This window comes from Heterocephalus glaber, unplaced genomic scaffold (genome assembly GCF_053883595.1).
Source record: "Heterocephalus glaber isolate CG9 unplaced genomic scaffold, H.glaber_assembly_v1.0 deba00001600, whole genome shotgun sequence".
Classification (NCBI taxonomy): domain Eukaryota; kingdom Metazoa; phylum Chordata; class Mammalia; order Rodentia; family Bathyergidae; genus Heterocephalus; species Heterocephalus glaber.
In genome coordinates, this window is record NW_028258372.1 from 43120712 (window position 1) to 43144007 (window position 23296).

The 23296-nt window shown below is 52.7% G+C and overlaps 2 protein-coding genes across 2 annotated transcripts in view; both read right to left on the minus strand.

Annotated features, from left to right (window-relative positions):
- The window catches only part of Cd34 (CD34 molecule), a 63629-nt gene extending 52347 nt beyond the window's left edge, over positions 1–11282 (minus strand). Inside the window, exon 1 of the mRNA XM_004862041.4 lies at positions 11108–11282. Within this exon, the coding sequence (XP_004862098.2) occupies positions 11108–11282 (175 nt within the window). The remainder of the gene's footprint in view (positions 1–11107) is intronic.
- Positions 1764–22088, minus strand: LOC101719205 (uncharacterized). The gene is made up of 7 exons (XM_087194360.1): positions 20874–22088; positions 16270–16378; positions 16008–16098; positions 15629–15799; positions 13822–14000; positions 13237–13396; positions 1764–11354 (listed from the first exon to the last, which is right to left on the minus strand). Exons 1-5 carry the CDS (start codon positions 22086–22088, stop codon positions 13931–13933), a joined length of 1656 nt encoding a protein of 551 aa, XP_087050486.1. The 3' UTR covers positions 1764–11354; positions 13237–13396; positions 13822–13930.
- Positions 22089–23296: the final 1208 nt, after the last annotated feature.

Genomic DNA, 23296 nt, shown 5'->3' on the forward strand with positions numbered 1-23296 from the left:
GGCGGCTGATATTTCAAAACACCGGGCTTGGCCTTGGGGTAACACTGCGGTGTGTCTTTGGGGAAGCCCTGGCATCAGCGCTGTACAGCTTTCGTTCTGCGCTCGCCCGAGGAGCCAGGGAGGTCCCCTTCTCCTGTGGGGGCTGTGTGCTCCCTGCAGCTGTCCTGAGAACTAGCAGAGCAGTTGGCTGGGGCCTGCTGGGCCTGCACTTCTATTTTCAGAGGAAGGCCCCGTCCCTAACAGGCCCTGAGGTGTGGCGGTCCAGGGCTCTGCCTTCGCTCCCTCAGCAGTAGGAGTGCGGGTCGCCTTGCTGCAGCCGCAGGAGACCTCAGCCCGTGCACGTGCACAGCAGGGCAGGACAAGCAGTGCGGCGGAAAAGTGGGGCTGACTGCTCAAGTTGACTAATAATTCATTGCAGCTACTAATTTCACTTTAACTGCGACTTTACCCCCACTGCCTCTGGGTTCCTCGCGCGCCAGTTCTGAACTTCCTGGGGATTTCTGTCAAAAAATTCTGTCGTTTTTCAGCTTCTTCCACTGCAAGACCAGGACCGGGGTTTTCTTGGCCTCTTGAGGGTCTTCTGCGTCAGTTGTCCCCACAATAAGTCTCCAACTTCTTGTATTTTACCACCATTGATCTTCTCCTGCCGAGTTGTTCTTGGGATTGTGTGTTAGGGACTCTCTTTGCTCTGATTTTAGTGAGGTTTCAGAAAGGGGTAATAGTAAAGTACGTATTTATCCTCTCTGCCTATCTAGGAGTGCAGCATGTTCCTTCTGATCTTCCTTAGCCAAGAAGTCACCCTATTGTTCCATCAGCAGAGCTTTCTAGAGGTTCGGCCCCAGGTCCACTTCGAGGGGGATGTACTTTTGCTCTTTATGATCTTTAAAACCCAAACTGCCTGGTCAATTGAAAAAGTCCTCCTGGGCAGCTGGCAGAGCTGTGCTCATACAGCAATGAGTGCAGACCTATGAATTTCTTATGGCTTTTATATTTCTCTTACTTTCTTGTAAGCTCAGCTTTGCATTTAAAGGCACATGGGTCAGGCTGGGGATTTAGCTTAGCGGCACCACACCTGCCTCGCAGGTGCAAGGTCCTGAGTTCGATCCCTGGTACCGGGAAAAAAAAAAGGACATGGGTTATGCTTTGTTGTCTTTTACAGCAGAGAATTCAGATATCTAGTCTGCCCTATGACTGAACTCTCCTTTAGTTCGTGGTCTCTCAGAACTGGTGATGGTTATGCAAGTTGGCATCGTCATATCTGTCCACTCATTTTCCAAAAATTATTTAACCTATATCTTGTGCTGGAAGCTCTACAGGGATATGTCCTTATTCCGTGTGTATCCAAGGAGACTGCAGGGCACAAAGTAGCTTTGAGCAGTACACAGAGGGTCTGCCAAACTGGGAGGCTGGAGCTGGACAGAACCAGAAAGACCACAGCGTGACCATGGCAGTCACCTGCACCACAGCCGGCTGCGGTCACCGGAGGGCAACATTTCACCCTGACGCAAAGACAAATGTGAACTTGATGTTTCCTGAACCCACAGCTGTTATGATTAAGCAGATAGTGTTTAACCAGAGAATTCTGAGAGCTTTGTATTTACTGCTGGGGCAGTGAAAGACAAGGACAACCGGAGCCAAACCAGCTAAGTACAGCCACACAACCCAGGGACCAGCGATGGACTGGCTTCCACATTCCATGTTTTTTCTTTCTTTGCAGGGGGCAAAGAAAACATACAAGGTCTGAAATATTTCACATGCGTGTATGTGCATTTAAAAGACTTTTATTTGGCATTCCAACTTGAATATCAGAAAGTCATTTTGAAATTCTCACAGAGCAGTATCTAAAATCATTTGCTTGCCAAAAATCTCTAAGTACAACAAAAATATTAAGTTCTTTGTGATTAAACGTGTTGTCTAGATAGAAAAGCACTCGTTTGTTCCAACACTGTCTGATTCGGCTTTCAGTCTGTGCCTCAGACCCTTTGCGCCCTCTCAATCCAACTTTGAAAACATTTTGGATTTTGAAATTTTGGATAGGATGAGTCTATATTTCATTATTTTAAAAGAGAAAATTAAAAAGCGTTTCTTAAAACTCCAACCTATTTCCCCAGATAGCACTAAAAGACTCTCATAATTTACATAATAAATCCATTGAGGTTTCTGAAAGGTATAAAAAAGTTGAAACAGCATTACACTTAATGAGCTCATTAGTAAGGACAGAGCAACGCTGACTGTAACCGAACGGCTCAGTATCAGATACGGATCAGGCTTCCTTTCTGTCTGCTTCTGCTTCCTTCCCTCTGTCAGAATGCTTTCTTCACTCCCTGCTTTCTGTTTAGTCAGTGGGCCTTGCTGGGCCTCACTGGGCCTTGCTGGGCCTCTTGGTTCATATACTTTATTCGCAGGCCTTTGACTTTCTTAGAAGGCATTTTGCACAACAGCATGGGGAAGATGGCAGGGAGAACGCACTCGTTTAAACAAACAGCATATGCGAGAGAGAAGCATTCTTCCAGGTGAGACAGCAGAGAGAGGGTTCAGAGCGCCCCGCACCTCCTGCCCAGACTTGTGCTTGAATTATGTTTTTGCTGCCCTGCCAGGAAGATCAGTCAGAGTAGGTTTCCAATTAGGGTGTGGGGGGATTCGAGCCGCCAAGGACTAGGTGGGGGAGAACTCAGGTACAGGGATATCGCTGTTGGGTCCTGGGTGGGAAGTGACTTTGTTAAAAGCAACATGAAAAGTGTTTTTTAATTAATAAAATAAATAGAAATAAAATACAAAAATGGCAATTACATGTACTTGCTTTCTTATGGTTTGCACTCTGCCCGCTGATTGCAACAACCCCCTTGTGGAAATGACTTCATGTTCCAGCTCCACCCCGAGGAGCCAGGCACGGCCAGGTGGAGGCCCCGGGGGGCGGAGCTTCAGGGCTGGCTCTGTTCAGGTGCCCCATGCTGCTGCTGGGTAGACGGCGGCTTTCTGCCGAGACGCCCCTTCTCAACACACCAAAACCACCCTCACCAAGACGGAAGAGCAGGCAGGGCATTCATGCCTCAGTCCCTCCAAAAATGACTTACAATAAAGAAGCAGTCATTATGCCAGTCCCTGTCACTGCGTGTGGGTCCTCCCTCCGTGTTTTGCGGAACAAAGAATGAAACTCAGACGTGTAAGGGCAAATAAATGACTTTCTCCTGCTAAACTCCATCCTTTAACTCTGCTCCTTCACTGAATCCTATTCTTAGTTTGTAGAAACAGCCTTTTACTTCCTTAGGTGAATTTCCGCTGTCAGGCCCCAGCTTCTCAAATCCCAGAAAGCCAGAACTTCTCCCTCTCTGTGCTTTGGAACTGCTGATAGTCCTGGGGCCAAACGCCTGCAGCTGTTTACTTCTGTACTTCCTAGAGAAAGGACCTCTGACTGCGCACTTGGGTCCTTGGCAGAGACTCTGACGATCTTCACTGGCAGCCAGAGGTCCAGAGGGACATGGTTGGGCACTGTGAAAGAGACCAACCCTTTCTTTCTTTCATAAATAGGAGAAAGAGCTGGAAGACAATAGGGAGCACCCCAACTCTCCATCCAATCAGAAGGAGCCTCACCCCAGTCTGGTACCTGTTCCCACCCGGGCTGCCGCGCACCTCTTGCTCTGGCAAGGCCCTCCATCCCCAGCAGCGCTTAGGGGGAGACAGAGGCAGCCACGCCAGGAGCATCGTGTGAGAGGAATGCATCAGATCAGGTCTGCCATCTACAGTTTTAATAGTCCATTAAAAAAGCAAGAATAAACAAGCAAATTGATTTGAATCATATTCTTTGTATAAGCCAGTGCCACCAAAATATTATCACTAATGTGTAATCCACATAAAAATACTGGGATATTTTAGATTCTTTTCTTCTTTCTAAGTGTATCTTAAGGCACTTCCAATCCACCAGATTTCAGTGCTTAATTTTAGTGGGAAATGGATGAGTTGAAGTACACTATTTTATACATTTAGCGTTGGAAAAGCCCACATATAAGGTGTTCCAAACATGCTTAGAAGTTTTCCATCAGCTGAAAAAAAACATTCTTATTTAATATTTGCATACACATCGACAAAACTGGTGCATCTTTTTAATAGTAATCATTTTGACTATCAGTTTCAAACTGTCTGTCCAAGTGAAGGAAATTCATTGGTGAAGTCAAAGCCGTATCGCTCTTTACCAGCAGTAGCCGTTACTTCAAGTTCTCCGTATTTTACACCAGTTCACGGAATGCCACCCAGCACGTGCAACATCCTCTGCACGTGGACTCATGTAAGAAAACCACATGGCAGGGCCGGGGATTTAGCTCAGTGGTTTCGCGGCCTGCTGCGCAAGCCCAAGGACCCGAGTTCAATCTCTGGTACCAAAAAAAAGAAAACCACATGGCCACTGTTACTGAGTAAATTGTGAAAGTTAGAATTGAAGACCCCACATCTGTGTAGCTATACCACAGCTAAGCTTTCCCTTCCTCGGAGGTTCACATTTGGCTCACTCAGATACAGTGTGTTGCTGCTGTGGAAGTGAACATCCCAGTGACATAATTTGTCTCTCATTTTTAACTACTTGGCAAATATTGTTTTTCTTTTTTAGAGATGGCCTCACTATGCAGTTCAGGCTGGCCTTGAACTCACTATGCAGCCCAGGCTGGGCTCCAATTCACAGTGATCCTCCTGCCTCAGCCTCCTGAGTGCTGGAATTATATGCACTTGCCACCATGCCCGGCCCAATATTCTTTATTTTCAAGACAGTCTTGAATTGGAGTTAGCAGTAGGGTAAATCTTTGTATAACTCTTCACTAATTCAAGCAAAGAACCTTGGCAAAGAAGTCATGGAGCCATTAAATCCACTGTCTTCTACTTCTTTCAGCGGGTCCATAAACTCACCATGATTCACTGAATTTGCATGTATGCACTGAGTGATCTTAACTGTATCCAGGGCATGTTTTATGGAATCAGCTTTAGAAAATTGAACATAAATATTTTTAAACTGCATCACACAGTGAAACAAAGAAATAGAGGAAACATCAGTCTTTAAAACGAATTCCAATAAATCTGGATTTGTGGCTAACATAGCAAACTGTTTATTGTGTTAGAAACTAACGCTTACAAACCTACACGGAATTCCTCTCCGACAAACTAAAAGTATTGACAAAATACCTATACCATGAGTTTGACATTTTAGGTCATGAATAAACAGTATTTCTTTGTAAATTAAAAAGTGTTTTGGGACAAAATATACTCAAAGTACTAATTGGACAGTGTATTTTATATTTCCTGACTTCCTTAAAGCAAAAAAGGAACCAAAAAATTAAAAAGCAAACGTGTAGTTTTTCAGAATTTGAACTGGTTGATCTTGTTACTGTGAAGGTCTTGCGTTTTTTAAGCTATTGTGTCGGTGACTGATTGAAGTGGCTACTTTTGGTGAAATGTAATTTTTATTATTTTCCTCATAAATTGAGGACAAAATTTCTACAACTGAAATAATTTACTATTGCTCCACCTAAAAGTATGTGTGCATGCATATGTGTAGGTGAGAATCAAAGTAATTTAATACCTGACCAAAAGGTTTACACAGGAGCCTGTTGAAACTTTTTAAGTTTTTTTCTTCTTAGAGATTCAATTTTAATTTCAGATAATTTCTTCGTTTCTTTTTGGGGTGTTGAGAGAAAATTTATCAAATTCACTATGAATTTGCCAATATCTCATAATACAGTACATTTTATGATCTTTAAATAAACTACATACAGTAGTCAGCTTTCTTATTTTGTTCCACTTCAGCGAAGTACTATTGTCATTTGTTGTGGAACTTGCACTGTATCTTCTTCCAGTTGTTCTCTTTATTGATTGATTGGTTGATTGATGGATTGATTGATTCTGCAATACTGGGGATTGAACCCTGAGCCTTCACACTGAATTATATCCTCAGTCCTTTTTATTTTTTATTTTGAGGCAATGAGACAGTGTCTTCCTAAGTTGTCCAGGCTGGCCTCAAAGTTTTTTTTGAGACAGGGTCTCACTGTGTAGTCCCAGCTGGTCTTGAACTCACTACATAGCTCAGGCTGGCCTTGAACCTGCGATAATCCTATTTTAGCCTCCTGAGTGCTGGGATTATAGGCATGTGTAACTATGCTGGGCTTGACTTCGAACTTTTGATCTTCCTGGCTCAGCCCTCCAGAGTATTAGAATTATAGGTGTGTGCCACCAAGCCTGGGTTTTAGAATTACTTTAAATTTTGAATATTAGTATACATCTGTGATATGCAATTACCATCATCTTCAGGAATGGGTATACGTACACATCACAGCTTGAACACTTTTACTCCTCTTCCCCCTGCCCTCCCTCCTTCCTTTCCTGCAGAACCCTTCCCCTTTATGCAGTCCACATCCCTGATTCCTCCCATTTGTCTTGTATTTTGCTCTTTAAATATTTATATTTTGGGTTTCTCATGTAACAGAAACCACATCCTACATGAGAAATGATTAAAGTGACCTCCCATATCTGATTTATTTTATTTACCATTACAGTCTCAAGATCCATCTATTTTCCTACTAATGCCTCATATTTACCTTCCTCATGGCTGAGTTGTATTCTCTTTGTGGCTGGGAGTATATTACATGTTCTTTGTTAATGGGCATAGAGGTTCCTTCCATAATTTCACTATTGTGAATTGTGCTGCTATAAATATGGGTATGGAAATATCACTGGAATACGACGTTTGCTCTTTCAGGAAGATACCTAAAAGAGGTATAACTGGGTCAAATGGCGTTCCTAGTTTTAGTTTTGTGAGGACTCTTCACACTGATTTCTATAGTGGTCGTACCAGTTTACATTCCCACCAATACTACCAGAAGATTCCTATTGTAGTATTAATATTTACACTTCTGTAAAATGTTTTCATTGTTGATTTAAAAATTGGTCCATACTTATTTTTAACTAGAAAAACACTTAAGTTATGTTGCAATTAAAATGAGATTTTTTTATTTCATTGCCAGTTGTGATTTGGATGGATGTCACCATAACTTGTGCTGTCTGCCTCAGATATTCAGACGCGTGACAATGTATCATTATATTGCAAAACAATCATGCACACTGAATCAATATGTTGACACGGACTAGATGAGGGCCGTGTTTACACGTAACCCTAGGAGGAATGTTCCCACACACGGGTGCACATTGTCACACCAGAGCCTCCTACATGAGCAAAGGTTCGGGTGAAATGCAGACATTTATGATACACAATACATGCATCGCTGTGGGGAACTGGCTCACATGCACTTCACATCTTCATCCTTTTGATTTCCCTTCTCCCGCTTCAGCTTTTAAAGTAAATTAATTATATTACATAAAATAAGAAATCAGGAATCACAACAGCAACAGCCATATTTTTAGTTTTCAGGTTATGTAGTTAGCTACCAGAACTGTTAGTGGACCAGCTCAATGGGAAAGCCCTTTTTACAAAGCTTCTTATCATATTTTAAAACACACAGGACCAGATATTCTAAAAACCTGATTAAGCTGTCACTGATTGTGGCTCCTCTAAGGATGCCTTGAGGTAAAATACAAACCAAGAATAAATCACTCTTCACTTGCAGAGATCTGGCTTTTGTGCTTCCTACATTCCTGCCTGTGACACAGTGTATCAGATAAGAGACCCGTGTAAATCATTAATTCCATGTCTGGAACACAGTAAGTCACATGCTTGTTTGTTTTCTCCCTGTGTCATCTGATTGCTGGTGATTCTCAGTCAACAGAAAGCGGGCCCTTGTCCTTTGCTGCTGGTGATCAGGAAGGGCCAAGGGTGCTGGAGGGCTCAGGCTGAGGTGGCCTCCCAAGGCCGCAGATGTCCCCGTCCCATCCCTTTCCCCAACCCTGACCTCATCCCTTGAGTGCCAGGCCGTGGAGACGCCTCGCAGGGCAGGTCATCAGCTGTAGCCAGTGTCTTCCTGCCAGAGCCTCCTAGGAATGCTGGCCACTGTGGAGGACCTTGCTGGGGGAAGCTTGCGTAAAGGAGCAGGCCAAGCTCCGTCGGCTGTGGTTTTGGCAGTGAGGAATGCGGTTTCCTCCCTCTGTTCGGATCCCCGTGTCCCCAGGTCAGGGAGGACTGTGTGGCTTTATCTCCCACACGATGAGTCACCAGGCCTCCAGCTCCTGTCCCATGATCACAGCTGCTCTGCCCGGCCTCCTGTGCCCGCTAAAGATGTCACCTGACCTAGAGTGCTGGAATTCGAACAAGGCAGGCACTCGAGAGAGTAAGTGAGGGATTTTGTATCCTTCGTCATTTGGGAGGATAGCTCATCCTGCCTTGGAGCATGTAAACCTACTGTTCGATATTGGAACGCTGGACTTTTGCTCACTGTCAGGAATAGTGTTAGCACAAAGGAGAAAAGGGACTGAGAGGAAGTAAATCTGGCATGACTGGGAGCTTTCCCTGTCCTGAGGGCGTCATGGTTTTCAGAGCTATTCCAGCTGTAGTTTGGAGCTAATGGAGTGGAAGTGTTGAGGAGATGAATAGCTTTGCCACGGCGTACACCCGGTGCAAGGGGACTCAGACGCAGGCCCAGGCGGTGTGGCTCCGCCTGCCTCACAAGTGCAAAGTCCCGAGTTCAATCCCCGGTACCAAAAAAAAAAAAAAAAGATTTTCACTTCTGAACAGAAATTTCAACTATCCAGGCAACCATGTGCCCACAGTTGCTTCCAATGCGGTGAACACTGAAGTCCCGAGACCCTGCTGAGGGACGCGGGCAGAGCAGGCCAGGATGCACTTCAGCCAAATGAACGGGACGCGTGGCAGTGAACTGACTGTCAGTTTTCTGGCAGGCCAAGCAAAAGCTAATGACGCTGGATCACACAGCTTTCATTTCCTGACAATCAGAAGGGTAAAACCCATCTACAGGCAGCTCAAGCAGGAATTGATTTCATGGGCCTCTAAAAAGGGAACCAAAGGACAACATGGAAAATATCTCACCCGCCTTATGAGGCACAGGAGCCATTCCGATGGCTGCTTGTCACGTTGCTGCTAAGCAGGAACAGACGCCTTTACGCACTAACCTGATCCTTGTTAAATCCTTAACACAAGGCTGTGTTTCCTCCCGGGTCTGAAATGGCATGAAGGGAACCCGGAGAGCCACTGGTTGTAATTTCTGTGCTTTGACCCTAACTGCCAGATGCCTCAACAGTCACTGGGAACATGTGAAATACCTATGAGTAACGAGCCAGTCCTCTACACAACAGATATTTTTGAACTGTTTGTTCAAATGAGAACTATTGCTTGAGATGGAGACTGGGGACAAGTGAACGTGACACTGGGGTGTCCAGCCCTGAGCTTGTCCTGCCCAGCCAGGCTGCCATGCTGCAGGAGGGCCGGAGAAACCACTGGTCCTGTCCAGTAAGCAGCCCTGCGTGCAAATCCTGCTCTTCCTCAGGTGCAAGGTCGATGCCCAGAGAGACTCCCAAACTGAGCCTGACCCGTCGCTGGGCTCCACGCTCTCACCTGTCCACACCTGCTCACGGAGAATGCCTCTATCTCAGGTACATTTTTTTTCTGAAGAAAGTATCTGTTGGATGCTATAAGTTAGTAGGAATGTAAAAAATCAACTTACATGGCAGAATGATTTCGTTTGGACAGCTGAAGAAGACTGAATGAAACTTCTCTTTGAAGTTGAGATGAACTTACTTCACTCTGTGGCCTGACCGTGAATAACTAATGCCAATTCATGTTCCTTCTGACCTTAGCCGAGCTATAAATTCAATTGCTCCTTAAGGTTTCTCCTGCGTAGTGAAAGGCAGTCCAACAACACCAATGGTTCAAGGGAGAAAGCGGGGCTTTCTGTTTCCTGTGGCAGAGGCACACGGACCTAACTGTTCTCGGGCTATGAAGATCAGAAGGAAGCAGTACTAGGTCACTGCCCTGTTGGGGGCCATCTCCTCTCTCTGGGCTGTTTTCCTAGAGCTGCTGAAGGGGTAGAGGTTTTATCCTGTGCCATGTGTTCAGTGGTGTTCAGTTGCCAGGTATGCTCCAGGACTTCACACTGCGGAGGAAAGCAGTCTTTAATGCAGCTTTGCCCTTCATCAGGGCGCCTGAGGACATGACAGTTGTGATGGGAACCTCCTGTGGACAGAAAGTCACGTGACTAGGCAGAACACTGTCGTGATTTGGGGCTGCAGGTGGAGGCAGAGATGACAAGAATTTTAAGTTTCGGTAGTCCAGACACGGCTACCATCAGCAGAAGGCGGAGGGTTAACAACCAGGCAGGTTTTGACAGTCGAAGAGAAAAGGCGTGTGTAGAAATCTACTTGAAAGCAAACTGCTGGGGCCACTGGCGTCTCTCAAAGACAAAGTCGCCTTACCTGCCCTATGTGGGACCTTTGTTACCATGTGGAGCACTCTCCCACTGATACTGAGTGCTTCTTGGACAGCACACCCTGAGCCCGGGAGAGAGGCAGCAGACTCCCAGGAGCTGGCGCTGTCCTGCAGTGTACCAGGGGACACATTTCGGCCCAGTGCCCGGCCACACGCCCATCTCCTCTCCCATCTACCCAAGCTCTCTCATTTGTGCAGCCAGCACCGCACCTGCTCCTGGTTAAGGGTAACAGCACAGTTGCTTGACGTCTGGCTGAAGAGACCCAAGGAAGCCCTCCAGTGATCCCGGGGGCCATGACAGGGACCAGAAGGCCTGGCACTCGGTCCGGTCCGGGGAAGGTCGCCTGGAGGAGGTGACGTCCAGGTGGAGGCCTGAAGGGTGGGGACTGTGCCTGCCGGGCAGTGTCGAGGGAGGAGCCTTCCAGGTCCGGTCAGCAGGTCTCACAGCTGGAGCCTGAGGGGCGTAAACGTGGTGAGGAGGGGGCAGAGGTCCGAGGAGGCTGGATGGCGAAGTGTTCTCCCCAGCTGTACCCAGAGCAGCAAGGTAGGACTTGAAAAGTCTCTATGCCTCAGGTGGGGAGGGTGGGGGGACTCGGAGCAGAGCCTCAGGACGCTCTGCTGTGACTGTCACCTGCCCTGCAGGGAGCGCTGGGGGCCACACCCTGCACCATCTGGGGAAGTCAGCCTCAAGGGCAGCAGGACCTGGGCCCAGGCCGTGGGGTCTCCACTCTGACTCACTCTGCTTCCCACTGGCCAGGAAGTCCGGAGTAGCGAGCTGCCTTTTGGAAACACTCTTCCCACCGGTACCAGGTGAGCACTTCTGGGCCCCAGGGGTTACATCTCGCAGGCCAGGCTCAGCAGTGACAGAGGCCAAGCTTGCAGCCAGCAGGCCGGCGCTGAAGCCCTGGCACATTCTTCGGAAATGTGAAAACACAGGAGCATTCGTCTCTCTAGCCTGGCCGTTTCCATATCTTTGGAGGAAAGTCTGAAAGACAGAACGGAAGATCTCTTGTGGGAAAATGTGTTTATAACACAAAATATGACATGTACAGCACTTTAAGTGTGCGATTGCATGGTATCACACAGCCACGCTGCTGTGTGACCATCTCCAGGATCTGTCTCCAACTCCGTCATCCCAAACAGAAAGTTGCTACTCCCTAACAAAAACTCCACACTCCTCCCTTCTCCCAGCCCTGGGTAATCGCTACCTTCTGTCTCTGGGAATTTGCCTTGTCTAGATATTTTATATAAATGGAATCACAGTCTGGGTTATTTCATCCGGCGTGATGTCTGTAAGGTTTGTCTGTGTTGCGGGGTGTATCTGAACTTTATTCTTTTCATGACTGAATAATATTCCCTGGCATGTATGGCACAAGCATAGTTTGTTTATCCCCTTATCGGTTGATACAACTTATGGTTTTTCCATCTTTTTCTATTGTAAATAATGCTGTAATTAATCTGTGATTAATTTAATTATTAAATTAATAATGCTGTAAATAATCTGTGATTCTTTGCTTTCAACTCTTTTGAATATCTACCTATGAGTGGGCTTCCTGGGTTGTATAATGTTTCTGCTTAGCTTTTTAAGGAACCACCAAATTGTACAAGGTTAGAATCACAAAACTTCACAGAGGGAAAGGGTCCTGGAGAATATTTATTTAGGGCCCTTACTTGATAGCTGGGACGATAACAGCAATTTAAACATTAATCTCCCCTTTTGAGCACTGACTCTACGCCAGGCTTTTTGTGTATTATTCCATTTATTTCTCTTCAAAGCCAGTGGATTGTGTGTTGTCTCAGACCAAGACATGGATGCTTGAGAAAGCTGGGAACATTCCTGGCATCTCGGGCCCGGGATTTAGCTCAGTGGTTTCACCGCCTGCTGCACCAAGTGCAAGGACCCAAGTTCAATGCCCAATACCAAAAAAAAAAAGAAACATTCCTGGCTTCTCCCAAACGGCGAATGTGGAGCTGAGCTTTAACGCAAGCTTGTGTCAACCCCTGGGTTTACTGAAGACCCTAAAACTGGATCTTCTCGATGGTGCGGTGTCCAGACTCATTGCAGTTGCTTCTTAGTTTTGCTCAACTCGGGACCGAGTACAGAATGCTGCGCACTTGGGAAAGCTTTTGATTTTTATCATTTTGCAGTGCTGGGGATGGAACCCAGGGCCTTTCCACTGAGCTACATCCCCAGCCTTTTATGAATGTTTGAGACAGGGTCTCACTGGGTTGCTAAGTTACCCAGGCTGGGCTCTCATTTGAGGTCTTCCTGCCTTAGCCTCCCAGAGTGTGGGGATCTCAGGCGTGTAACATCATGCTCTGCTTTCAGTGGCTTCTTTAAATTTATCTGATGTTTTACTCTTGTTTGTATGTGTATGTTTTTCCAAATTTCCTGGGTTCACTCTATTTAAAGAAGTGCGTCTTCATTGTCAGTGAATAATAGGACAGGCAGGAAACAAGCCGCTTCTTGTCATGTTGGGTAAATACAGCATTCACGCTGGCTTTTCCTCTTCTGAATCTGCTCCAAAGTAGTTCTCTGTCTAGCAACTGCAATGTGATCCCCCGTGAACGTCCCGCCTGGAGGAGGCTGACAGTGGGGAGAGCATCCGGTCTCCTCATCTGCCTTCTCTCCCGCTTGCTGCGCTTACCCTCTGGTCCCGCTGTAGGAGCTGAGTTTCTAGAGGCTGACTCTCTGCACCTGCAGCCTGGCTAGCTACGGTCCCTTTCCTGTGTAGGGTGCTGCACATGCCTGTATTTGAGCACAGGCGCATTCCGGTGGGCTCGGGATTGCGGCTCCTCCCGCACGCCTGCTTCTCCTCTGCGTCCCGGGTGTTGCTTCCGTTCCTGCTGCCCCATGCCCTCCTTACCTGAGCCATTGTGTTCTCACTTCCTTTTCTCTTTCCTCTCTAAACAACTGAGCTGGCGATGGGGGGGGGTTATCATCCTTTTTTCCGCTTAGAATTTTAAATTCTGTCTGTGGTGATGCTGAGAACTGGTGTAACCTGCTTCTCAGTCCACTCTTTCCTCCTGCAAGATAAAAGCACACTCTGGAGAACAGGGCCTGGCTGCTGTTCCGCGCCGCAGGTTTCCAGGTGTTCTGGAAATATCTCTGCTGCTTGTTCTGGGGTAATAAGGGCAGTCGCTCACATCTGCTTACAGGCTCATAAAGTGCACTGAAATGTATTCTCTGAAAGAGCATCCAGGACTGCTTCCGAAAGCGCAAGAACTTTGGACTAAGCGTGCTCCGACAAAGGGAAGTATTGTGAGGAGAACTAGTGGCCACTTGTCATTCTGTAATAATTTTTAAAAATGTAAACATTCACCTATATTTCAGTCACACTTTATATGAGTCAGATGGAAATGCACACATTTCTAGTCCGAAGCCTGAATCGCATGCTTCGCCATAGTTCTGTATTCCTTTCCTATTGCCGCATAAAAAAATCACCACAAACCTAAAAGCTGAAAAGAACAGCCATTTCTTGGAGCACAGGTTTGAGTCTGGTGTGCACACTTGTGCTTCCTGGCAGCGGCTGAACATCCAGGCTGGAGTCAAGACGCTGCTCAGGGCGGTCTCTTATCTGGGAAGGACAAATCCACGTCCAGGTTCTTGCTGTCGGCAGCCAGGCAGTGCCTGTGGTTCCAGGGCTGAGAGTCAGCGCTGGCTTCAGCGGCAGGCTGCTCTCAGCTCCGAGGGCCACCCGAGTGGGGATCTTGATAAGTGGCCTCCACCTTCCGGCCACCGACCTCATCCCCTTCTCAGACCCCCTTCTGCTGCCAAACAAGGGGATGCTCTGCTTCACATGAAGTTAGGCATCCTAGCACAGGCCCGTAATCTCAGTACGCTAGGAGGCTGAGACAGGAGGACTACAAGCTCAAGCCCGCCTGGGCAACTTAGTGAGACTGTCTGAAAACCAAAAATCAAAAAACTGGGCTGGGGATGTGGCTCAGTGCAGACTCTGGGTTTAATACATAAGCAAGTAAATCAACAGGTCACAGAATTAGGCTCAGCTCGCCCAAATCACCTTTCTACCTTAAGGCCAGCTCTGCCACTTAACCTAATGATGGAGCCAAACCCAGCCCACTTGCAGCCCTGGGGATCAGGCGAGATGAGCACACTGGGGAGGTGAACCCTCTGCGCCCTGTTTTCTGGGGGCAGAAAGCTCCTCCGAGCCCCTCTGAGGCGAACAGGTCCTGCCCCTTGCTGCTGAGCAGTTGGCACTGGGATCTGAGGTGCTCTTACTGCATGGCCCACAGTGCCCCGGAAACCTCCTGCACCAGCTGCATGAGGCCTTTGAGTGGCCCCAAGTGGCCTCCTCGGGCTCCCTGGTGCCCTGATGTCTAAGCCACCGTGCCGACTCCGGTCCCAGGAACTTCCAAGTCTGCCTTTCACTCTGCCCGGACAGGGCCTTGGCTCCCAGGCCTTGAAGATTCTGCGCTCCCTCCCCAGCCATTAGGTGGCTCCGAAATGTGGCTTCAGGGTTCGGGCACCGCCTGAGGACAGCAGCCAGCTGCACCAGCCCCATGTAGCTTCCAGCTGCCTCAGGCATGGGCTCCACTCCGCAGGCAGCAGGAGCTGATAAAGACACTGGGGCTTCCTCTCCACTTCCTGCTCAGAGTGACCTTAGTGAAGGTCTCCTTGTCCCAGCCAGCCCGTCTGTCCATCCCTCTCACTCTGATCTGGAGATCACAGGCGTCAGACGCCCTGCTGAGCTGGGTGACACACAGGACCTGCTGATGCCGTGTCTGGTGTCTGTGGCCATGAACCCCTCTGAGTGACCAGGTGGCCCACCTGCCTTGCATGGCTCAGAAGCACAGCGTCCACGGCTCTACTGAGGCCCAGCATGTTCCTAGCACCTTAAGAAGTGGAGGGCTGGTGGCTGTGCTCTGCAGCGACATGAGGGGAGGATCAGGAAAAAGTCATCGATGAAGAGACAGAGGTCCACTAAGTTCAAACAACTTGCCTGAGGCCACGGAACTCAATGACAGAGGAGAGGAGGCAGAAGCTTAGCAGTGACAGTTCTGACAGTTGGAACCTCTGCACGCCTGTGACCGCTTGCTCGGAGGGCAGGACTGACACCCACACTGTGGGAACAGCACGGTGGCTGCACATGGGGCCCGGAGAGCCTTCCCTCCCGGGGGTCCCGTCCAGCTTTGCCTTAAGGGACACCCACCCTGTCCCTGGGTGTTCTGCTCCTCACCCCACACAGCGCTGCACCCCACAGGGCTTCACGAGGCTTCCAACAGAGAAACAATTCTTACAGTGTCTCCCAGGCACGGCTGCGTGGGGATTTGCGTGGCCTTGGACAGCAGCTGTGGGTGTCTTCCTGTGCTGGGTACTGAACTCTGTGCCGGGCAGACCAAGGCGTCCAGGCAGAGGCTGGCTGGGAGCCCCTTGCTCTCAGGAGGGCAGCAGATCTACAGCAGAGCGGCCTGTGGCGAGGAGGTTCCTCTGTTCTCACCCTGTCGGCTCTGTCCTCCCTTCTATCTACCCACGAAGGCTGGGCTGTAAGGGTTGTTTGGGCTCCAGTGTTTCCTTCTAAAGAGAACCTCCCTGCCCGCAGGGCCCTGAGCTGAGTGTGGCTGGCGGTGCCTCCTTCCTACAGTTCCTTAGGCAGTGAGACCCAATTCCAGGACTGACCAGGAGCTGGGGAATGGCCGCCCGAGAGGAATTTCATCAGAAGCCTCACTGCTAGCTGGGCCAATCTTGACCTCATCCTGGGAAATCTGAACTGGACAGAGAGAAACGGCCAGTTGGCAGCAAGACAGATGGACGGATAAAGCATGGGCAATGGGAAGAGGGTAGCAGAGCCACGCAGGCGCCGAAATGCTAACACAGCTGAGATCGAGACGGGACAAGACCAGGCCATGCAGAGCGCGGCCGGCAACATGAATACACTGACCCCTCGCTCGGCAGCCCTGCTCCTGTGTCCAGTGAGATTCTAGTCTCCTTCTCGGTGGCCACGAGGATGTCATGGGCTGCAAGTAACAGAAAAGCCAGCTACATGTGACCTAATAAGAAAAACGATTCGATTTATCTAAATAAGGCAACAGCTCATGTAACTCAGAAAGACAATCCCAAGACTCCCCTCCTCCCCGGGCCGAATGAGTGGGTGGCGTGGCAAAGTCAGGGAGATCTCAAGTCCCCGAGTCTCTCCCTGTCACCCTCAGCACTGCGCTGTCCCGATAGCCCCATTTCTTGCTCGATTCTGGTAGGCGCAACAGTTCCAGACAATGGCATGCAGAAGCAAATAAAGGAAATAGGGAGGAAGAGTCTCCTTTAACTCCCCAGCCGGCGTCTCCTGTGCCTCACTGGCCAGAATCGCGCCCATGTCACTGGTAATAAATCAGGCAGGCCTGCAGGGAGCACAGGCCCCCAGAAGTGGGAGCGGCCCCAGGTCTGTGCAAAGCAGTTGGCACCACTTCCGTTAGGCGGGGAGAAGCCAAGCAGCAGGCTGCACCCGCCTCACCTCAGCCATTCCCTGACCTGGGTGCTTCATTCAACTCAAAGGACTCGGCCAGCACCCGGAGCTCCACTGGCTGGGTGAGGCAAGGCAGTGTCTCTGGTAGACGCCCTTCAAGGAGTCCTGAGGCAACGTGAGCGCCCACTGTTTTGTGGACCTCGAGGTCACCCTGCAACGTGTACACACAGCGACAGGGTCCCGGGAGGTGCTGCTCGCTGAGCTGGGCGTCGATTCTGAGCAGGGCAGCCTGGACTGTGCAGGGCTGGGGCCGGCTGGCTCTCCGCTCTCCTCCCTCCTCCCTCCCTCCCTCCTTCTTTCCCAGGTCTGACCCCAGAGCCCGCAGTGGAGCAGGGTGTGCCTTTCTCCCCGGTTCCAGGTGCCCTGTGGTGGCCCAGGGACAGCACATGGAGAATTGCCCCGAGGGCAGGGAGGGTGCCACAGGGCAGGCTGCCTAGGGACACCCACTTCCTTCCGTCCCCAGCGGTCCCCAGGCCTGCACACAGCGGGGTGGATGTGGCAGGGAACACTCGGGCTCCTGCCAGGAGACAGGGGGACCTCGGTATCTGGCAGCTGAGCCTGACCAGGGAGGGGGCGCAGGACCCAGGCCTCAACTTCTCACCCGGGAAAGTGGGCCCTGCGCCCTGTGGGCTGCAGGCCTGGGCTGCGGGGGCGCCTTGTGCGCGGCTCTCAGGCCCTGGTTCGCAGGCGGCCAGGCTGTGGGTCTGGTGGCTGCAGACCCGCTCGGGCAGTGTGCGGCGGATCCCTGTCGGAAGACGGGAACTGCCTTTTCCGCTCCTCCTCCTCCCGCCGTCCGCTCCGGGTCCCTGCTGCGTGAGCCTGGGACCCTGGGTGCTGAGCCCCGGCCTTGGGCGCCGGCTCCGCCATGGAGGGTCCTGGGGACACCGCTGCCTGGACTTCCTGGTGTCTGGGCTGTGCTCCGGGGCCCCTCTCTGCCCCAGCGCCCTCAAGGACCCCCTCCAGGTGTGCAGCGGCCTCAGGCACCGGGCGATCAGGACCCAGGGTCCCACCTCTGTGCAGCTGCCCTGCCTGAAGGGATCGCGCCCCTCTGGGCTTTCTTGGTTACAAAGAAATGTCGCTACCCTTCCAGCGCTTAAGACTGTCCGTGTTTTCCATGCATTATCTTTATCTTCCCGAAGGCTTCTTCGCAGGCTGCAGATGGAAACCTGGGTCGCTCCTGAGGGGACTCACCAAGCTCTCCTGGGACTTGAACCTGTCTCCATCTCCACATACAACGGCCTTTGTCACAGCCAGACTTTCATAAACGTGAGAGGGCCACAGAGACCGTCTGCAGACCTTTCCTCCTCAGCCCTGACGTCCAGGGAAAAGAAACTGCAACAGCGATTCCTTTGAGAATCTTGGACGGAGTCATTCTGGACACAACCAGGACAGGAGGCACAGGGCACAGGCCCAGGGGCCACAGCCAGCCGTCCGCCTCCTGCCCAGCCTGCTTTGGGCAGGAGGTCTTGCAGGAGGGAAGAGGGAAGCGCCCGGACCCATTCACACTGACAGCAATCAACACTGCCGTGAAGGACGGGAGCTGCTCTCCTAACCGGGGTGCGGATGTAAATGAGGGCAGTTATCATAGGGAACAGTAGGAGAGTTGTCAAAAAGCCAGAAATGGAACCACCCCATGATACAATTACCCCTCCACTGGATACTTAACCAGACCTCTGCGCTCCTATGTTTACTGCATCACTCCTGACAGCAGCCAAGACGGAGTTCATCTAGATGTTCACGGGCACCACTGGATACAGAACGTGGGCTAGACACAGTGGAATACTATTCAGGCACAAAAAGGACGAGACCCTGTCACTCTGCAGCAACACGGATGGAAATGAAGACACTGTGTGAAGTAAAATACGCCAGGGGTGGGCGCAGCTGGACAGGAAGAATAAACTGGTTTCCACTGCATGGAGTCCCTGTGGCCGACAGCGATGGACCGCACACTTCACAATAGCAGCCGGAGAGGACTCTAACGTTCCCAAGGCAGACGTGGTCCTTGGTGAGGATGACCGCCACGCCTGGTCACCCTGCGGGGTGTCTTCTAGGGGGGCTGAGTGTGAGTTCCCTCTTGCTGCTGTGACGAATCACAACTCAGCGGCTTAGAACAGCGCGCATGCGTCACCTGGCCCTTCGGGGCCGGCTGCAGCATGTGCCCCCTGGGCAGTCGGCGGGGCTGTTCGCACGAAGGCTGGGGTTCCTGGCTTTTCCAGGCATCCAGGCTGCTGCACTCCCTGGCTCCGGCCCCTTCTCCATCTCAGGGGTCTCCCTGTCCCGCAGCCTCCTTCCCTGACCGCCGCTCTGTCCGCCTCCCCACTGCAGCCATTCCCCATTTCCGGATCCCCGACAGAGCGCCTTTTCCCTCCCTCGCAGAGGAACCCACTCACGGGGCCAGGGACCCGGCTGGGACACGCAGGAGGATTAGCAGTCAGTCGGGGGCCTCACAGGGCCCAGAACACAGAAATATAAAACGATCAATTTCTCTCGCCTCCGCCTGCAAAGTCGCAGATAGGAGCAAGTTTCTCTACACAGTTACCAATTCTGAAAAACCCCTCCAGCGCCTTATTACATTCACTAAACAGCCAGGTTCCCCGCTGTCAGCGAAGGAGAGCGGATGATGACAGGGAACTCGAGCCCCGTGTGGAAGGCCGCGCTTGGGCCTGAGTGGCTGCTGACAATGGCTCACAGCTCTTCAGCAGCTCTAATCTGCAGTCCTTCCGCGCTGCACACTTTAAAGCTTTTTTCAGAATCATAAACTGTATTCTGTAGAGCAGCTTTAGGTTTGCAGCGAAACTAAGCAGAAAGTACACCGAGTTTCCATATCCCAGCCCCACACCCACGCCCTCCTCCGCAAGAAACATTTTTAAAAGCAGTAATAGAAGGCTTGGCGCCTTTCCTTTCCCGAAGGCATCATCTGCGTACAAAATAAAGGGAGGACGCTGCTGGGTGGAGGCGGGCGGCGCAGGCCCTCCGCCTGCCTCTGCTACCTCGAGCCTTTCAGGGGGGCGCCCGGAATGCAACCCAAAGCCACTTGTTAATCGCGGGCCGAGGACTCTGCCATCAAACCTGAACGCGGAGGTTTCCCTTTAGAAAAACAACTCACTCATTAACATCTTTGTCTTACAAGAGAAGCAGCACGCGTGTCACAGGCTCGCCACCGCGGCAGCACATGGTTTCCACCCGCCGCCTGGGAGGCTCCCAGAGCGGCGGATGGACACGGGCGCTCACTCCGAAGCTCGGTTGCGGGCCCTTGTAGGCCTCTGACCTGTGCACAGGTGGGGGGCGGGACTGCACGTGGGAACCGAGCTGTGTGGGACGGCTCAGGGCCCGGCGTTCGGGACCTGCGCTGGGGACCCGCGCTGCCAGGAGGCCGAGTGAGCCGAGCCAGGAGCCCCGGGGTCTGCGGCCGCCCTGACCCTGCGGCGCGGACCTGCAGCCTGCAGCCGCCCTTGGGTGTCGGACGACGCAGTGTCCCCGTTTCCCGGGCTCGGGGTCAGTGCAACTGCCACCAGACCAGGGTCCAGCCACCCGCGGAAAACTGGGACGGAGAAGGGCACTGCCCAAGGTCACGGACGTGGCCGGGGCAGGTTCTGCAAAGACCGGCCCAGGTGTGGGGGCGCTTACCTGTCATCTCTAAACTCTAGGAGACCGAGGCAGGAGGACCGCACGTTGGAGTCCAGCCTGGGCAATCGAGCAACTTAGGGAGACCCTGTCTCAAAGGGGTGGGGACCTGGGGGTGTAGCTCAGTGCTAAGTCTCTGAGTTCAATGCCCAGCACTGGGGAAGAAATATTGAGGCGACCACTGCGCTCAGACTGGCGCAGGATGGACGAGGGAGGGGGTCCAGTGGGCGCACTTTGGGCCATTGGGAGGGAGAGGCCGCTGGGATGCGGCTCAGCTTTGTTTTTTGAGACAGGGTCTCACTAAGTAGCCCAGCTGGCCTCGAACTAGCAGCGATCCTCCTGCCTCTGCCTCCCGGGTGCTGTGATCACAGGTGTGTGCCACCACGCCCGGCTCTCCCTACCTCACTCGCGTGCTGGGGACCTAAGAGGAAGGCCGCCAGGCCGGACGCCCCGGATCCCCCCGGACCCAGTCCTGGTTCCCGTGGCCCATAGGCCCGGAGCTCATGGCTGGCGGGAGCCGGAAGCTCGGGTTTGCGCAGGCGCGGCCAGCGAGGTCGGGAGCGGCGGGCTGTGCGGCCCGCGGGTGCCCTCTGGTGGACGCTCGGCGCCAGGGCGCCCCGCCGCGGCCCGGGGGAAGGCGTTGCGGGGCAAGGGCGCGCGGTGCTTTCGGGAGTCCGAGGGGCGGGAGTGCGCCGCCCTGCTCCGGCCTCCAGCCGAACGGTGGGAAGGGTGGGAAGCAGCGGCCACCCCGGCGGTGCAGGGCCGGGCAGGGCTGACCTGGCTGCGCTCCCTACCCTGAGCCGCCGACCCGTGGGCCCACCTTGTCCTCCGCGCCGCGCGCTCTCTGTCTTGGGCCTCCGGTGCAGATCCGGCCCGAGTGCTCTGGCCCAGCCCCGCCCAAGGGCACGCGGGTCACTGCCTTGAGCGCCCCAGCTCCCAGGGCTGCGCGCGCGGCTCCGCGGGCGCCCCCTCCCGGCTGCTCCCTGCTTCCTCTTGGCGCCCCTCCCGGTCCCTCCCGGGGTTTCTGCCGGCCTTGAGGCCTCCTCTGGGCTGGGCAGCCGAGCGCCCCCGCTGGGAGGCAAGGCCAGGCCGCAAAGCCGTGGGGTGACGCGTGCCACGTGTCCACGGGAGTTTGCAGGCCGGGGACCTCGCCGGGGTCTGGCACGAGGCCCCGGCCCCACGAGGGCAAGTGGAGACCCAGAGAGACGCGAGTGGCCCGGGTCGCCAACCCAGCTGGACCGAGGTCTGGTTCTCCCAGAGCCGCGCGTCCCCGAGGGCGGAGAGGCAGGTGCTGTGCTGCGGCCGGGGTGCAGCGTGAGCGAAGCGCTCGCGTCTTCGAGGCGTGGACGATCCCTGGTGAGCGCACGGCCGTACCCAGAAATGCTCCGTGGTGAGACGCTCTGCGACCCCTGTGCCAGCGCGGGAGGCCACACGAGCACAGTCATGCGTGCAGAGCCACCTGGGCAGCGAGGAGCCGCATTGCGTGGCTGCCCAAGGGGCGTCTTGCCCGTTGAGGTAGGGCAGACGCTGGTGGACGCACGCCTGCTGCTCCACCGGTTATGACACAGCCCAGCAGCCCCCGGCCGGGCAGCCCGAGAGCTCCAGGAGCTCCTCATGGTTACCGAGGCTGGTCCGTCAGCCCGAGCTCGCCTCCCTGAGATCAGCCTGGGCGTCAGATCCTCCTAGGAAAGCACACCCCGCAGCGCACACCCCACTGTGAACTGTGCATGCCAGGGCCTAGGTTGCAGCCTCCCTTGAATCAACCCCAAACCACCACCCCTCGGAAAGCCTATCTTCCGTGAAAGCAGGCCCCGGAGCCTAGCAGGTGGGGATGTGTAAGACTGAGCCCACGAGACTGCTCGCGCCCAGCACTTCGTGAGGACTGCGTCATCGCAGCAGTCAGTGGCGAGATGACTGGCTGTGGATTTGCGGTACCAGTCTCCACTGTTATTGTAGAGTGCTCTCCTCTACTTGTCACAGGAGCCAAACGCGGTTATCCGGAAGTGGCGTGCCGCGCTGTGCCGCCCACACTGTGCGTCTCGGTGTCCCTGGCCGCACCCAGAGGCCGCGCTGGCTGAGTGACGCTGGGTCCCGTCTGGGTTTGTGTAAGATGCGCTGCGATCTCGAACAATGACGGAATCAGCGGAGGAGGCCTTTCTCGCGCTGTGTACTCGCCGGGGAGCGATGCGGGACTGTGTACCTGGAGGCTCTTTTCTCCAAAGCTCGCCACCCGGCGTGACAGAGAGCGCGCCTAGCAGCCTCTTCACCGGTGCTTCTGTAATTTTGATGTTCATTGTTTCCTTTCCTGATCTCCTCCAAAAGGGAGGCTTGTAGAAAAGTCTGATTCTAAAACGGTGCCAATCCCTCCCGCAAAAGGCGTCTCAGATCCAGCCACTGGTGCTGACTGCCTGATGGACACGAGGCAGCCGGCTGGGGTCTGTAGTAAGAAGAGACACCTGGGGGTCCCCCCTGCCGTGAATAATAGAACAAAAGTTCCGGAACCAAAGCTCATGAGCAGCCACAGCGTCTCTGGGGTGAGTGGACCAGCAGAGGGGGCTGGGCAGTCGGCGGAGGCCGCAGAGCTTTCTAGGCTGCAGGAAGACCGGTCTGCAGCGGCGCCTTCTGTTGGAGAGGATTTCTGTTCCCCACAGAGACGCTGGTCCTAGCCTCAGCCTCCCCATCTGTCCACCGAGGATGGTGAGGTACAGTCTCAAACTTTCCGTCCACTCGATAAGCCGTGTTTCTCTGCCAAGAGGCAGGAGGGATTTGTCGCTTTCAGACCTCCTGTTCCCTGGTTGCTAGGCCGGGCAGAAGGGTTGGGGTC